Source organism: Podarcis tiliguerta (assembly GCF_965153285.1).
Source record: "Podarcis tiliguerta genome assembly, chromosome: 4".
NCBI classification, from domain to species: domain Eukaryota; kingdom Metazoa; phylum Chordata; class Lepidosauria; order Squamata; family Lacertidae; genus Podarcis; species Podarcis tiliguerta.
In genome coordinates this window covers 33,084,285-33,101,081 of record NC_139537.1, presented here as the reverse complement: position 1 = coordinate 33,101,081, position 16,797 = coordinate 33,084,285, and the positions used below count along the sequence as shown (strand labels likewise).

General features: G+C 41.1%; 1 protein-coding gene across 50 annotated transcripts in view; it reads left to right on the top strand.

Annotated features, from left to right (window-relative positions):
• The window catches only part of ABI3BP (ABI family member 3 binding protein), a 127,509-nt gene that overhangs the window by 78,387 nt on the left and 32,325 nt on the right, over positions 1-16,797 (top strand). For 23 of the 50 annotated variants that reach the window (XM_083438237.1, XM_083438229.1, XM_083438204.1 and 20 more), the window contains 11 exons: positions 17-85; positions 1,188-1,229; positions 1,753-1,824; positions 2,933-2,980; positions 3,233-3,304; positions 5,104-5,172; positions 6,223-6,270; positions 7,419-7,493; positions 10,285-10,359; positions 14,506-14,580; positions 16,638-16,715. In XM_083438237.1, the coding sequence (XP_083294363.1) occupies positions 17-85; positions 1,188-1,229; positions 1,753-1,824; positions 2,933-2,980; positions 3,233-3,304; positions 5,104-5,172; positions 6,223-6,270; positions 7,419-7,493; positions 10,285-10,359; positions 14,506-14,580; positions 16,638-16,715 (723 nt within the window). The remainder of the gene's footprint in view (positions 1-16; positions 86-1,187; positions 1,230-1,752; positions 1,825-2,932; positions 2,981-3,232; positions 3,305-5,103; positions 5,173-6,222; positions 6,271-7,418; positions 7,494-10,284; positions 10,360-14,505; positions 14,581-16,637; positions 16,716-16,797) is intronic. The other 27 variants (XM_083438219.1, XM_083438224.1, XM_083438206.1 and 24 more) reach the window with 10 other exon arrangements.

Sequence of the window (16,797 nt, the reverse complement as noted above, 5' to 3'; positions counted from 1 at the left end):
GATGTTTTTCCCACAGCTGTAACTGAAGCAGATCAGTTTCCTTTTAAACCATCCACAGCACCAGAACCCTCATTTACTAAACCTGGTAATTATGTGTTTTTACAAATGGGCTTAATGAAACCTTCTGTGATGTCATTGCTGGTAGAGATTTTGTTGGTGCTACTCATGTAGGCATTCCTTGTTCAAGCATAGTCCCTGAATAGGGCTCTGGTGATACGAGTGCAAATATACTGCAGGTGCCATCTTGATTGGTCACTAGACTGTTTCCTGTCTAGACTCCCAGCAATCTAGATCTCAGCATTTTGGCACTTTGGATTGTTAGATTGTGAGCAATTGATCCTGCCTGCTGGGCTGACGGTCTGAAACAATCACAAACATGGCCTCTGGTTAACAGTTTGACTATTCAACTGTTTTAACATTTCCAGATGTACTTGAAGAATGTGAATGGGAGGTCTGATTGAATAACAGAGCAAATCAATTCCAAATAAAAATATAATAGGCAGTAACTGCCTTTCAGAGAGGTACATTTCAAAACGAGGTTGGATAAGTCATTTGATTTAATGTATGTATGTAAAATATCGCTCTAGTCTGCCTTTCCCAGTGTCAGAAAAGTATTTTTAAAACCAATACAATAAATAATCCATTAAAATTCTATGACTGCAAAAACAGAATGATAACAGAAATAATAGCAGCAGACATCCATCTAACTATCCCCAGGCCTTCACAAACAGGGTTGTCTTTACAGAAGCAATTGAAGCAGGAGTGGTTAACTGTTTTCAGGCTGAAGGGCACTTTGACCCATGGCCAACCTTCCACATCCTGCATGGTAAGGTGGGAATGACAAACATGGGAAACCACTTTCCCGCCATTTTTTTTTAAATTGTAAACAAAACGCCACAAAATTATTAGACCCTAACAAAAATCTCTTGGTTGACCATATATGAGCCACAGATTAGCCACCTCTGACCTAAAGATTAAGAGGCAGAAATGTACTACCAGATTGTGGTTCTTCCGTAATATTTTCTTGTGTGTATGTTTTCCACTGTTAACTCACTTAATTCTAATATTTTGTTTCAAACTCTGACTTTAAAATAGTGGTATAGCCTTATGTTTATAGAGTAGTGCAATAGTTACATTCATTCTGAAAGTTTTTCCTCATTTTAATCGCTACCTTTTTTCTGGTGCAGTTTCGGAGCCTATTACATTTAGCAATGAACTTCCAATAGTAGGTAATGGTGTTTTCCTCGTGCACTGACTGGTCTTGTTCACTTTCTTTTCTCAGAAACCATTTGCATTTTCTCCTTCTGAAAGGTCATCTAACACCATCCTTCTCCCCCCCCCCCCCATTAAAATTCACCCTTTCTCTAGGTATGTTGATCACTTAGCACATTTGTAACCATTTTCATTTCCCCCCCCACAGTATTACTTTTTCTTTCCTCGCACAGTGATTCTGTCACCTTTTGAAAACAGCTGGAAGTAGCCACACTACACTGCAGTCAAGTCTTTTGTGTGTGATTCACATTCCTTTTTTAAGCTAGGCTCCAGAAATGGCCACAAATCATATGAATCACTTTAACCAACCTTATACATGTATTATGGCAACTTTCCTTTCAAAAGTCTCTTGTGTTGTCTGCCTTGGTGCACTTCTTTCCCACAGCATGATTTTGTTTCATCACCTTCACCTTCGCATCTGAAAAGCCAGAGCCAAACACATTGGTCTTTAACAGCTCCTAACCAAGTTTTCTCTTTCAGCTCCAGAAGTCAAGCATCGTGTTTCGAGTCCTAAGACAACCATTGGCCCTCATGTGCTGCATACCAAACCTGGTAATTTTCCTCAGTTGTCACATTTAAAATTGTCTGTATATGCATCTCAATAACATTGCATGGGTGTAGTTGCCTTCGGTAATACATGAATACACCCCATTCAGTTTAATGGAAATTTTGCAACCGAAACGAAGTGCAGGATTTCATTCTAAGCCCATAATAGCTGGCATTCAGTGGTGCCGTAGCAAGACCAGAAGGGGCAGTTTCAGACCCTCTCCTTCCCATTGCATCAAACACCAATCCAGAGGGTCGACTGAGGTCTGCAGGTGCTTCTGTGGAAAGAGGAAGTTGGGAATGATGTGTTCTGCAAATGGAACTCTTTTTACAGTTCTTTGGATCTAAGACATTGATAATAATAATATATATGTATTGTTTTGGGTTGCTTGAGCATTTTGTTTGGTCTACATTTTTAAGCAAATTAATTTGATCTGCACTTCCAGGACTAATATTATCTTTACACGGAATATAGTTAAATGTTTCATTTTCACACACTTCTCCAAATTTTGCAATAACAGTTCTTTGCTCAAAAAATTACCAAACCGCACATATAAAAGCATGTTTTAAGTTAAAATGCATACAGAGATTGAGGAAAAGAACTGATTCATGAATCAGCACGTGCAAAAAATAGAATGATTCCTCCATCCTTAGCATTATTATAAAACCAGGCCTCTTACAAGTATGTTGTCAAGATAGCCTCTTGTTACCCACCCCACAATTGCCATTTCACATCTCCATGCATAATCATCAGTGTTGATGTCTGACCACTTTCCTTCCTTTGCTCACTTTGCTTATTAGCATGACATCTAGATTATCCTTTGATCTGATACAATTTTGGAAAAAAAATTACTAAGAATACATGCATGGACATTTTAAAGGCACATAGATTAATAAGTATTGATTTATCTTTAGTAAAATTTAATAATTCTTCTGATCTACCAGCAGACATTAGTAATATTGTTTTCAGTGTAAATTAAGATTTTTTTCATATTTTATTTTATACGTTTACTCCTTGTTATGTTTTACTATTTTTGTTTGTCATTGTTCTGATGATTTTGTTCGCCACTTTGGCAAGAAGCATCATTTATTATTTTGTTTTCTTTTTGTATAGACATGAAACCTGTTGCACATAGAACTGAGCCACCCAAGTCTGAACTAGGTAATGATGCTTCACTGAAATTTACATTCTTCTGTTTTTTATTTTGATTTTTTAATTGTTGATGTATGCCGCTCTGAGTACACTATCAACAGAAGATAAAAATATGTAAACATTAAGTAAAATCAAGTGGTATTATAGGAAATGCATTTTCTTTTCTGAAATCCACATGTGTCTTGTTCTTATCTCATATGTGACTCAGGCAAGACAAGCCTAATCTCAGATCCACCCCACCCCCCGTTTTGTTTCCAACAGTACCATTTATAACGGACTTGGACTCAATTAACCTCCATATTCATGTTTTCAATGGTCCCAAAGCTACTCCGGGTAATGGATTATTTGCTTCCTTGAAAAGTATATTTTATCTGTTTATCCTTCTTACAACTTTATGAAACACTAATTGCACTTTGATTCTTCTGCTTGTCATGACTTCCAAACCATTTCTTTGCTGTTCCATCAAAGAACAACCCCCCCCAAAAAAAAAATATTCATAAGAAGATTGCCATCAAACACAGCTTCCACACTTCTCTATACTTTTTGGTCAAACTTCATTCTATTCAATTTGAAGAAGGCACTGTGTACACTTAGTAAGTTCAAATGTTTTGATTTTCATGTCATCCAAGCTCTTCAGTGGTGTAACAACAAGAACAGAAGGTCCAAATTTGAAAGCTGGTAATTTTTTATTAATGGGATGCGGGTGGCACTGTGGGTTAAACCACAGAGCCTAGGACTTGCTGATCAGAAGGTCAGTGGTTCGAATCTGCACAATGGGGTGAGCTCCCGTTTCTTGGTCCCTGCTCCTGCCAGCCTAGCAGTTCGAAAGCACACCAAAGTGCAAGTAAATAAATAGGGAACATAAACAGCGTTTCCATGCACTGCTCCGGTTCGCCAGAAGCGGCTTAGTCATGCTGGCCACATGACCAGGAAGCTGGCTCCCTTGGCCAGTAAAGCGAGATGAGCACTGCAACCCCAGAGTCGGTCATGACTGGACCTAATGGTCAGGGATCCCTTTACCTTTACCTTTAATTTTATTAATGTGTTGCTGTTTTACTTGAATTTATCCAGTATTTTGAGTGTTTGTTAAGCAGCTCCTTTTACATTCATTTTGTGTTCATATTCTAATAGTATATATAACTACTCTCAGTTTTACTTTTATGTAAGAGTATTTGTTATCTTTCCTTCATCACAATGCAATACCATGGCAGAGCAGGAAAATAAGAAAATCACATCAATAGCAGTCATCAACAAAAATCCAGAACTCATTCTATAGATAGAAGTGGAACCACTGACTCACCATGCCGCCAACTCTTGAACTGCAGTCAGTCTAGCAGTACAACGGTTGAGAGATTAATAAACAACAGTGTCCTACTTGTCTGTCTCCAAATCCATCTGATCATATATCTGAGTGACCCAAATCTGTTTCATTCCCAAAGCCAAACCTAAAGTGAGACTGGAATGGGTCCAGATAAACCACTTCTTTCAAGAGCACCTGAAGTTAAGCAGCTACCACCTTCCCTAAGAAGGAAATATTTGTGAGTGGGGGATTTGACACAAACTTCTTGATCCACAAGGGCTTCTTAATTAGTGGTCAAGCCATCACCTCTTGCAGTGCACCACTCATTTAAGGATGCTTTCAGCATTTCCTGGAACCATCCTTTCAACCCCTTCCTGCTACGTTGTATCAGTCAAGCTTTGTGCCATTGGTCACAAATTTCCAAGGGTCTTATCTGCCTTCTCCAGCCATAAAACCTGAAACTGATCCAATGACACCTGAGCAGATGGTACACTTCTCTAATCCTGCCCCTGATTCAATACCTAGTCATGGAGCTTTGCCAAATAAAAGTACTGGTAGTTTGGGTCTCTCTGGATCAATATTTGTGTGTTTAAATGTCTGTCAAGTTTCCAAGGGCAGCCAGCATGTTGTATCCATTCTTATAATCTGCGTCTAAAGTCAAAACATGCTTTTTAAAAATTCCTTTGCATGACTCGCCTTTATCCTTCTTCATTATCTTTAGTAGGAAGTAAGACAGAGGCATGTTGTACCCACATTCATTGCATCTGATCTCACACTGAGATTTCTGAACAATGTACCAATTTATAACTTGCATGCTCTATTTTGTTTCCAGAAGAAAGAGACCCTGTGCCTTCCAGACCAAAAACTTGGCTCAGCCCTGACGTGCCCCAGACCAAGCCTGGTAAATTCATCTTTGTTTTGTATGAATTCATTCGTCAGTATAGCTTTTTATCTATTTTGGCACAGCCTGGAATACTTCGTTCTTTTTCCTAAAAATGCAGTCAAATATTCTAAGGGGGCAGAACAGGGTGTTTGCAGGCTTTTATACGTGATTTCACCGACACACGCAGTGCCTCAGAGTGTAACCCCTGCATAAACGGGGGGGGGGGAGGCACTGCCTGTACTTATTCCATTTTTAGAACCCTCTTCCTCCCAACTGCTAGGCACTAGGACGCACCCCACATGGTGCAGTCTAGAGAAACTGCACGGAATTACAGTGCAGCTAGCAAAATAGAAAGAAGCATGAGTACTGTGGTCTACTGGAAATCCACTTCTCTTTCTTCTTAAGGAAAACAGCCTCTGTAGTAGCTGCACTTGGAACTTCAGCCTTGGGAAAATAGTAAAGGTAAAGGGACCCCTGACCGTTAGGTCCAGTTGCAGACGACTCTGGGGTTGCGGCACTCATCTTGCTTTACTGGCCAAGGGAGCCGGCGTACAGCTTCCGAGTCATGTGGCCAGCATGACTAAGCCGCTTCTGGCAAACAAGAGCAGCACATGGAAACACCATTTACCTTCCCACTGGAGTGGTACCTATTTATCTACTTGCACTGCATACTTTCGAACTGCTAGGTTGGCAGGAGCAGGGACCAAGCAACGGGAGCTCACCCCATCACGGGGATTTGAACTGCTGACCTTCTGATTGGCAAGCCCTAGGCTCTGTGGTTTAACCCACAGTGACACCCGCATACCATGCAGGGAAAATAGTAAGAACACACAAAATAATGTACATTCACTGCCACTACACTGGAAATACTTCCCCTTAGAGTTATCAGAAGACAAACTTGTACCCACTTGAAGTTGTAACTTGAAGTTAATCAAAATAAAGTGCATTAAATGAGTGCCAGCTGCAAATGAATCAAAGCTGTGTTTTTTTCATGTTATGCTTATAATGACTTGCAAGCTTATTATTGAATACATGCCTTTTTATTTACTAATATTATTGATGATGCAGACATGGAAGCCGTTACTTTTAGAACTGAACAACCAAAGTCAACAATGGGTAAAACATTTTAATCATGGATGATCACATTTGCTTGCCTTCGTAATTTCCAATAGAATTTCAAATCCTTTCTGTACCATACTGTACTTTCTTGTTCATCATTTCACCTTGACATTCAGCTTTCTTAGTTGCTAGTGTCTCTTCCATAACATTACTAAAATCACCATGCTGTACTGGGTCTAGAAAAGGACGACATTGCACTGAAACCCCACATCTTTTAAAATTGGACTCCTAAAAGATTTAGGGGACGGGGTCTTGCAGAGTATATGTTCACAAGAAATCACAGCAACTCGAACCCAGAGATGCTCTTTGGCTGGCAAAAATCTTCCTCTGCTCTTTCTGACCTACCATAAGAGTGTTGTTTGAGCAAAGTGACCGAAATATAATGAAGCCATTCCAGCTGCAGAAGACAGTTGCCCTCTTCAGACGTTCTATATTTGTGTTAAGTACACATGCAAGAGGAACTCCCAAGCTACACTCCCCATCGGGATAAAGCCATTCCTGTCGCTCTCCATGAGCTGGCGGGCAAGCTTCACAAGTGGAGGTTCCCCATGCATTTTATTGCTCTGGGAAGTCACAGCTTCAAAATATGAAGGGAGATTGCAGGAGTACAGGAGGCTCCTCCCTTAAGAAGATCGCCCTCAGCTGAAACGGTGATAGGGCTTGTGTTAGCTCTAACTCCCTGCCCCATCCAGCCTTGCGTGTTCACTTACGATTGAGTATAGAATGCCTAAAGAGGTCCTTTGCACAAATACTTTTCAAGACCTTTCAGTGGCCACTAGAGCCTTTATGCTACAGCCTGAGACAAAACAAGATGTGATGAAAAATACCACTGAGGTACTGGAAGCCTGTTACATGAGATCATGTTGATTTGTTTTCAACTGCCTCAAATTATTTTTCATTCTGTATCTTAGAGTTAGACTTCAAATCTCTCTGAACTGCTAATTTCATCAGTGACTTTATGCCTTCATTTATATCACCCAACTCCATTCAGCATGCACACTCTAATTATCACTGGTGGCTTATTATTTGTTGTTACTTCTAATGCATATGTTTTGTAGAAGTGATGCTTGTGGGCATCCGCTCCTACTTGCATTTGGCAGCCCTGTGGTATTATAGTAAAATAGCTCATGTTCAATTCCTTTTAGTTCCTAAAGAAACTCGCCATGTCCCTGCCAGACCAAGAACATCTCCCAGCCCTGGTTTAACAACAACCAAGCCCAGTAAGTGGTTCATTATTTTGAGTTTCTGCTCATTTATATTCAGTGTGTGATTATATTTGATATCTCCTCTACTAAGAACTATTTAACATATAGACGTGCATCGTGAATATCTACTCAGAGAAAAGTCTTCAAAATAAATGCCCCAATAATAATAATAATAATAATAATAATAATAATAATAATAATTTGTACCCTGCCCTCCCCAGCCAGAGCTCGGCTCAGGGCAACTAACATCATAAAACTAAAACAGTATACAAAGAACATAAAAACAGGCAATCAATTAATTAAAATACATCTTAAAATTTGTTCAGAGCAAATTAAAATTTGGACAGATGGCAGTCCACGGGTAAAATTGAGAGTGGTTAATATTCTCCAGGGCCAACTGTTACCACTGGTCTTATAAAGGACCTGTGAGCAGGCTAGGAGGCCTCTTTAATGCTTGTTCTTATACAGAAAGAAAAGAATCCGACTGAACCCCAACCAAAGGCCTGGTGGAACAGCTCCATCTTGCAGACCCTGCGGAAAGATGTCAAATCCCGCAGGGCCCTGGTCTCTTGTGAGAGAGCATTCCACCAGGCTGGGGCCATGGCCAAAAAGGCCCTGGCTCTGGTCGAGGCCAGTCTAATCTCCCTGGGGCCTGGGATCTTCAGGGTGTTATTATTTGTGGACCTTAAGGTCCTCCGTGGGGCATACCATGAGAGGCGGTCCCTGATCACTGAAATTTACTGGCATCTTAATATACAGGGGGAAATCTGTTTAAATTTTGTTTTTTATTCCTTTTACTTTCTTGCCAAATGGAACTTTCTCCTACCCCATACATAAAAATACCATATATACACCAAATATATACACAGGTGAACACCTTTCCCCATAACCGTCCTGCTTATACTTTGAAATCTCCTAGAGATTTGGCCATACCATCTGTACATGAGGTCAGATGATGTATTAGTTTGCCATAGGGCCTTCCTGGTAACAGCATCCCGATTGTGGAACACGCTCCTTGCTTTGGTTCTGTTTAGGCCAACACTGTCCATCTTTTGGTGCCATCTGAAGACCTTCTGAATACGTAGACCTTCTGAATCTGAAGACCTTTGACTACATACATTGATATTCCTCACTGATACACAATGATCACTGTATTTTTGTTCTGTTGTAGTGGATTAGTTTGACGGTTTCAACTGTATCATATTTTATTGTATTCTATTTTGTTGTTACCAGCCCTGAGATCATCTATGATGAAGGGAGCGATATGAATTTTAAGAATAAAAATAAAAAGTTTATAAAACAAATAACAATTACAAAAACATTATGAAATATGTATAGAGACCTAAGTACATAAATAACAGCCATATATATCTATGTTGAGTCTCCTAGCAGTTGGCATGCTCAACAGATAACACAATATCAAAGCATGGGATGAATCACTGCTTAGCAACCAGAACAATGTTTCCCCTTTCTAAACACACTTTTAGCCAACTGAACAAGTCATTTATCTTGTACTGCCTTCTGTAAACAACATTTCCATACATAATGTGCGATGTCTTTTATTCCGCCCATGTAGCCATTTTCTACTTCTAAGAGTCAGTGTTATTTGACCCAACAATGCAAGTTGTTGTCTGGCTTAAGCGACTTGCAGTAACAATTTGGATATTGGCCAAGTACAGATATTATGGGTTATAAGGGGGCCATGCACAACTTATTTTTTAATCAGCATATCATTCTGTATCTTGTTATCAATACACATTTGATTGACTTCCAGCTTTTCTTTCTGTGTGGGAAGGCCTTTTATATGAATTTGTTGTTATTTTTTTAATCTTTGGATTTTTGGATTACTTTATGAACACCCACTACATGCATTTTAGATTCTCTGCTTGTTGAATAATTTTTTCCTCTTTGTAACCAGCAGTTAATAGTTTGCATTTGTCCTAAGGTAGTTCGTTAAGTGCCCTTCTCTGCCAATAGATCTGTTGAAAATGCAGGGAGAAGGAAGCAGTAGCTGTAGTCATTAATGCAAGAACGGGAGAACCAGTGGCTCTGACCAGTGCTTTTTTCTTTTTCTTTTTTCTTTTTAAAAAGGCTTATGGGTACTCTCATTTTGACTCAGGAAAATCACCATTTTAGAGTTCAAAGTGGGGAAAATAAATACAGTAAATGGACAAAAGAAAGAACATGCATAACCTCATAATACACAGCTGACAGATCACAGTAACTTCACACATTAAACGGTTGCTTCCATCTGAGACTCGGGAAACACCATGACAGGAAATAAGGCTGCCATCAGGGGTAGCAACGGAACTGACGATTCACTGTGCTAGAGAATAAACTAAAACATTTTTAAAAATTTGTTTCTTCTCCCATTAGATTCACAAAATGTTTAGGGGTATGCGTCCCCCTGTGTCCCCCCAGAAAGCAAGCACTGGCTCTGACCATTGGCCATGCTGTCTGGGGCTGATGAGAGTTGGAGTCCAACAACATGTGGAGAACCCCAGTTTCAACATCCCTGCCTTAATGGCACTCGCAAAGAAGGGCTCCAGCATGACATGTGGATCTGCTGCAGGGCCGGGTCGGCAATGCAAACTGTAGCCAGGCCTATTTTCCCAGCAATTCCATTTGTGTGGGAAAGCTTTATCCTGTCTTGCACAGTAGGCCAGAGCCCTTTCCTGAAAACATGCAAAAAGTAGCAGAGAAACGTAATGGGATCCAGATGAAAACTCAAAGGTGATTGTTTGTTGCGTCAAGAAGAAATAGGATGGTATAGATGAAGCTTTAATTCAACTTTTGTACCTTTCAGGTCAAAAAGGGAGTCGCCGTGTTCCACCCAAGCCTAAAACGTCACCCAGCCCAAAAACACCTCAAACAAAACCAGGTAAGCACATCATTTTCAACAATTATTTTACATCAAAGTGTGTCTTTGGCCAAACCTGTGTCATTGAAACTTACATTTGCATTAGTTCACTGTTTAAAGGTAAAGGGACCCCTGACCATTAGGTCCAGTCGTGGCCGACTCTGGGGTTGCAGCGCTCATCTTTATTTATTGGCCAAGGGAGCCGACATACAGTCATGTGGCCAGCATGACTAAGCCGCTTCTGGCGAACCAGAGCAGCACACGGAAATGCCATTTACCTTCCCGCCGGAGCGGTACCTATTTATCTACTTGCACTTTGACGTGCTTTCAAACTGCTAGGTTGGCAGGAGCAGGGACCGAGCAACGGGAGCTCACCCCGTTGCGGGGATTCGAACAGCCAACCTTCTGATCGGCAAGCCCTAGGCTCAGTGGTTTATGAATGTATAAAACTGTCATATACTGAATCAGACCATTGGTCCACCTAGCCCAGTATTCTCTACTCTGACTGGCAGCAGTTCTTTAGGAACCAAAGCAGAAGCTCTTTCTCATCCCCGGTACCTGATTTTGTTTTAACTGGAGATGCCAAGGATCGCACCTAGAGCCATATCCAAATGCATGCCCTAAAATCAAAGGCGGATCCCTGCTGGATCACACCACAGACCCATATACTCTAAAACATCCTGCTCTCACTGTGGCTGACTATATGCCTATGAGAAGCAAACCCTGAATGCATAAGAACAGAAGCAGAGGCTGCTGGACAGATGGCCTATCTAGTCCAGCATCGTGTTCTCACTCTGGCCACCAAAATGCCTGTGGGAAACCCTCAAGCACCAGAGCACTGTCCTCACCTATGGTTTGAATCCTCATGACGGAGTGAGCTCCTCTTGCTCTGTCCTATCTTCTGCCAACCTAGCAGTTCAAAACCGTAACAATGCGAGTAGATAAATAGGTACTGCTGCGCCGGGAAGGTAAATGGAGTTTACGTGCACTCTGGCTTCTATCATGGTGTCCCATTGCGCCAGAAGTAGTTTAGTCATGCTGGCCAAATGACCCGGAAAGCTGTCTGTGGACAAACAGCGGCTCCCTCGGCCTGAAGCAAGGTGAGCGCCATACCCCATAGTAAAATTCAACTGGACCTAACCGTCCAGGGGTCCTTTACCTTTACATTTTTACTGTAGTACTCATGGAAGATAAGGCTATCAGTGGCTAGTTGCCAGTTTCTGGGCATGCCTGGTTCTTCTCACAATCTATTTCCAAATGGTTTTCCACGGTAAGCTGACTTCAAAATGTCAGTTTACGTTGGGGTGTGAGGGGTGATGGCAAATGTGACGTGAGCCATCCAAAATTCTGCTGAGTCAATGTATATGCCACTGAACCAGGTGGTATATTTCTTTTTTATAGGGATATTTATAACACATCATGGCATGACAGAGGGTAAAATTCAGTAGTGTCTTGGATCCCTTCCACCTTTTTCTAAACACTGTTTTTCTAATGCGTAGACCCGTACAATAAACCTCATTGGTTTTGTGAAAGGGCTAGTGCAAGATCATTTCTCGTCGGTTAAGATTTAGAGCTTAATTTGACTTATAGCTCGCCCCCAAAATGTGTTCACTGTGATGGAAGTTCAGCTCTGGGATGTGTAAAATAACAACAAAGGATAAGGTGCATGGGCAGAGTGCTTTTTCCTTTACCACTGAGTGACAACCACCAGTTCTGATTCATCTGGAATTAGTTCTGTGATGGGCTTGCAGGGCAGGATGTGGTTTCTAATGAGGCTTGGAATGTTTCAGAGATTATGTGGTTAAAATTGAGAGATGAAAAGTAGAGGGTATTTAACGCTAAAGGCTTTTGTTGCTATAATTCAGCTCTCCTTTTCTGCGGATTGTTTGAATGGAATGTGACCGTACAATATTTACATCTTATATTAAAGCATTTCATTTTCTAGCACATTTGTCTTTTAAAGAAGCTTTGTGTATATAAAAAGATTTCCTGGTGAGGTTTGAAATAATGTTGAAATGCAGTAGAGCTGATTTACATTCTGTGGAGACTGGAATTATAAATAGTGTCACTTTTTCCACTATATAGTAGTCTGAAGAAGGCAGCTCTTGAGCATCCTCCTTAAAAAGAAGCATTTGTTTCAATACATTAGACATATGAGAGTGTTTATTTTCTGAGGCAATTGACTTTCCAAAAAGAAGGCTAAGGCACCACAAGCTATCAAAATACAATGGTGGGAATCAAGCCCTGGCTTTAAGAACGAAACTCTCCTGTCTGTTGGGAACAAATGGTTCCTGTCGACACAAGTCCCTTGTACAGTGCTATCTTCTGTTCCCTACTGTATCAAAGTTAAGGATATATCTTCTGAGATATCTTGGGCAACTACTCAAGCGTTTTATTTATTTGGGATGCTTGAACACCCTTAGAACTCTCCTGTCAGAACTTATTCTCAATGTGGGAAAGTTGGGATGGGGAAGATGAGTGGTTGAGGACATGGGAGCTGGCACATACACCCTACTTTTACAGAGTTAACGCCCTCTCACATGTGGCTGTATGCTTCAAAGGAGCTTTAAAGAGCTCCTCATGTGTGTTTAAGTATTCTGCTTGCAAGGAAGGCAGGAATTACAGTTTCTTTGGGATAAGGTAGAATTGGAAACACAAATTTAGAGCACATGATTTCACCCAAAGAATCCTGGGAATTGTAGTTTCCTCCTCAGAGTTACCATATTGGCCTGAATATAAGCCGTACCCAAACATAAGCCACACCTTTAAAATTGGAGGGGGGAGAGAGAAAAAAGAAAAAATACCTGAATATAAGCTGCTCCATTCCTCGCTGCTCCTGGCTGCATACCTGGGGGGGGGGGGGGAATCTGTGCTGTGATGCCTTTTCCCTTCTCACTCTCTCCTGGCCTTGGGGGAGAGGGTGGGGACTACACCTTTGCCGCTCTCCTGGCTCTGTTTGCCCCGTGAATGTAAGCCGCACTTTAACTTTTCACGTGGGGAAAAAGTGAGGTTTATATTCAGGCCAATACATTACAACTAGCAGCACCTATGGCCTTGCCCTGCCACTGCTGCCACTGCTGCCGCTGCTGCCACTCCCTCCACCACCATACCTGCCACTGCCTACACAGCCCACTCTGCTGCCACCACACACCTTGCTGCATCCGCCTCTGGGGAAGACGTGGTGCCACAATCAGTGTCAATTCCAGGCAAGGTTGCGCTGCTTTGGGGTAAGATTTTGTGTGCTCCACAATATTTCATGTGATTTCAGGCAAGATCTCACCCTAAATGAACATGATCTCTCCCGAAATCAGTGGTGGTGGCGACACTGCTTCTGCACTACTAGCAGAGGGGGCTGGGCAGGCTGCCTCAGCAGCTTCTGCCACCTGAGGCAGTGGGCTCATCCTTCCTAATGGCTGAGCGGGCTCTGGCAGCATCCTTAACAAACAACTCTTCATGTGATTCTTTGGGATAAGTAAATGCACATTGGATATGCTTTAAATGTATGGTGGATCTGCCCAGAGAGTCCACAGCAAATTCACTGTCTCACATTGTGAGGAGAAAACAACTTGCAGAAATAATTAAGCAACCATCCTAATTTTGCTCTCATTAAAAATCATTATTTATGGTAAGAATCGTTTTAACAATGAGAACATTTATCTCAGTGCTGGTGGTCTTTCCATTTCGCTGGAGGCTTTAATCAGATGCAGGGCAGCCATCTATCAGAGTTGCCATGACTCACATATCTTCTAAGAACAAAATATGATTCCTCTCCCCCTTCAAAATATAGTTTTATTCAGGGGCAAATTTATTCAGACTTAATTACTGATCAATTGGCTGAAACAACTGGCATACAAACAAGTGGCTGAGATTTCCTAAGAGGAGAAACTCGCCAATTTTAATGTATTCTTGAGTTCTTGTCCTAACTTATGTTCTTCAAACAGGATCCGGTTTGTTTTCTTTTTGTTATTGCTTTCTTAATGTTATTAAAAGCAAAGCTGTCTTTTCTTTGTTTAAAGTTTCTGTATATATCAGATTCAGTGTTCTTTTTTTATCCAGATATATTTTCTTTGCCTGTGGAAGGACAGACACAAGCTTTGTTGTACAGACACAAGAATTTCTGTTCCAGGAAAACATTAAAAAGTATAACACTCCTGGTTATTTTTTCAGTTCGAAAGGAAATGCAGCCTGTTCCTTCCAAATCAAAAATCTCTTCAACCACAGACACACCACAGACTGGACCTGGTAAATAACTTTTACATCTGAACATCTTAAATGATCCAGTTTAGGAGATGGAATATGATATGAAAAGCTTTCTTTTAATTTCATTGTTGTAAAGAAGCAGATATTCATTAAAGCAGGATAAATGTCAAACTCCTTGGAAACAGTGACCGCAAAGCTGTCAAGCTCAACGTATATGTTTATGCAAAATTTCCTCAAATAGCCAATGCTGTTCAGGATAGGGAGTTAGAAAAAAAAGTTGGGATAGTTCAAATGAAGCTGAAAGAGAAAGTCTGGAAGGTCAATAATTTCAGAAGCTTAGTGGCTATTTCAAAAGCACCATTATGGCTCAGTCAATAGGGTCAGATAAAATATCTACCTCCAATTAGAATGGGCAGAAACAAGTGCCCAAAGATTCCTTTGTGGTTAAAGAACATAGTCTTATAAAAGTCATAAAAGGCAAGAAAACTTCATCTGTGAAATAATGTCATGCCAGAGCCAGTGTGGTGTAGTGGTTAAGAGCGGTGGACTCGTAATCTGGGGAACCGGGTTCGCGTCTCCGCTCCTCCACATGCAGCTGCTGGGTGACCTTGGGCCAGTCACACTTCTCTGAAGTCTCTCAGCCCCACTCACCTCACAGAGTGTTTGTTGTGGGGGAGGAAGGGAAAGGAGAACGTTAGCCGCTTTGAGACTCCTTCAGGTAGTGATAAAGCGGGATATCAAATCCAAACTCCTCCTCCTCTTCTTCTTCTTCATCGTCTTCTTCTTCTTCTAAATAAGAGGGTGAGGGGAATCTGGCAAAACAAATATGTGACCAATACGGCAAAGTGCTAAATAATAATTATTATTATTATTATTATTATTATTATTATTATTATTATTATTTTATACCCCACCCATCTGGCTGGGTTTCCCCAGCCACTCTGGGTGGCTTCCAACAAAATATTAAAATACAGTAGTCTAATAAACATTAAAAGCTTCCCTCAATATATGAAAACAAACTATAAATTACAAAAACACGTCACAAGTAAGAAACCTTTCAGAAAGCAAGAAGGTAAGGACCATTACAGCACTAACTGGTGAAGTAGTTCACTTGTGGGACCTGAAAGAGGCCATTGGTTGGCAGTGTGGGGAAAAGAGAGCCTATCTTTGCCAATAATCATTGAGCCATATGGAAGCGGGCAGCAGTTCAGCCAGCACTGTGCAAACCTGCTGTTGTTGTTGACTAACTAGCAGCCTTCTGGTGTTGGAATTGGCTGCTGTTGCCAGCCAATCTGTAACTTCATGCTTGCAAAGTGGTGACTGAATCATCTGCCGTCTTCACTATCACTGCCCTACAATCGCTGTTGTTAAATTTCTATCCTGCCTTTCCTCCAAGAAACCCAAGGTTGCATAAATGTCTCTCTTCCCCATTCTGTCCTAACGACAACCCTGTGAGGTACATTAGGCTGAGAGACAGTGACTGGCCCAAAAGTCACCCAGTGAGCTTCAAGGGTCAGTGTGGATTTGAACGCTGGTCTCCCTAGTCCTAGCCAAAATCTTATCCAGTCATGGCAGCAGAAGATTCCCATCAGAGAATCATTTCATTAGGCACAGCTGATGGCAACGGCTTTAAATGGGTTCTCAAGGAAGACAGTCAAATAGCAAAGAAAACAAATGGTTTTTCTGCTCAGAAGCACCATTCTGTTCAGTGGGACCATTCTGTTCACCTGGGTTAGTGAGCATAGCATTGCAGCCTAAATAACTTATTTGCATCAGTACTCTCTGCAGTGTTGCCTAGGGAAGTGATGGGGCCATATCATGCAATCCAGCCTATTGTCGAATCCCAACCATACTTCGACCCTAATATAAATCAAGGGTGTTTCTTCTTCAGCACACCAAAATCTTTTTTATATAAATATGTAGCTTTTTCCTTTCAAACTACAGTTTAAGAAACATAATAATAGTCTCAGCTGAGAAAATTCTGCTATCTTACAGCTTTCAGCTCTTTGGAACGATCTGGGCACACGCACTAATGTAAAACAAATAGTTGTATTAATCTTCTCCAGTTCTCTCATGATTTGTCTCAATTTTTTCCCTAGCAGAAATTATTCCATTCTCTCAAGGTCCTGCCACCACCATCATACCTCGTGTTCCTGAAAAGGCAGAGGCAATGCCGGGTAATCCTATTATTTACTCATAGTCATGTTTTTTCTCATAATTCTTTCAGGCAAAGGCATTCCCTGAAGAACCTTGCATCAT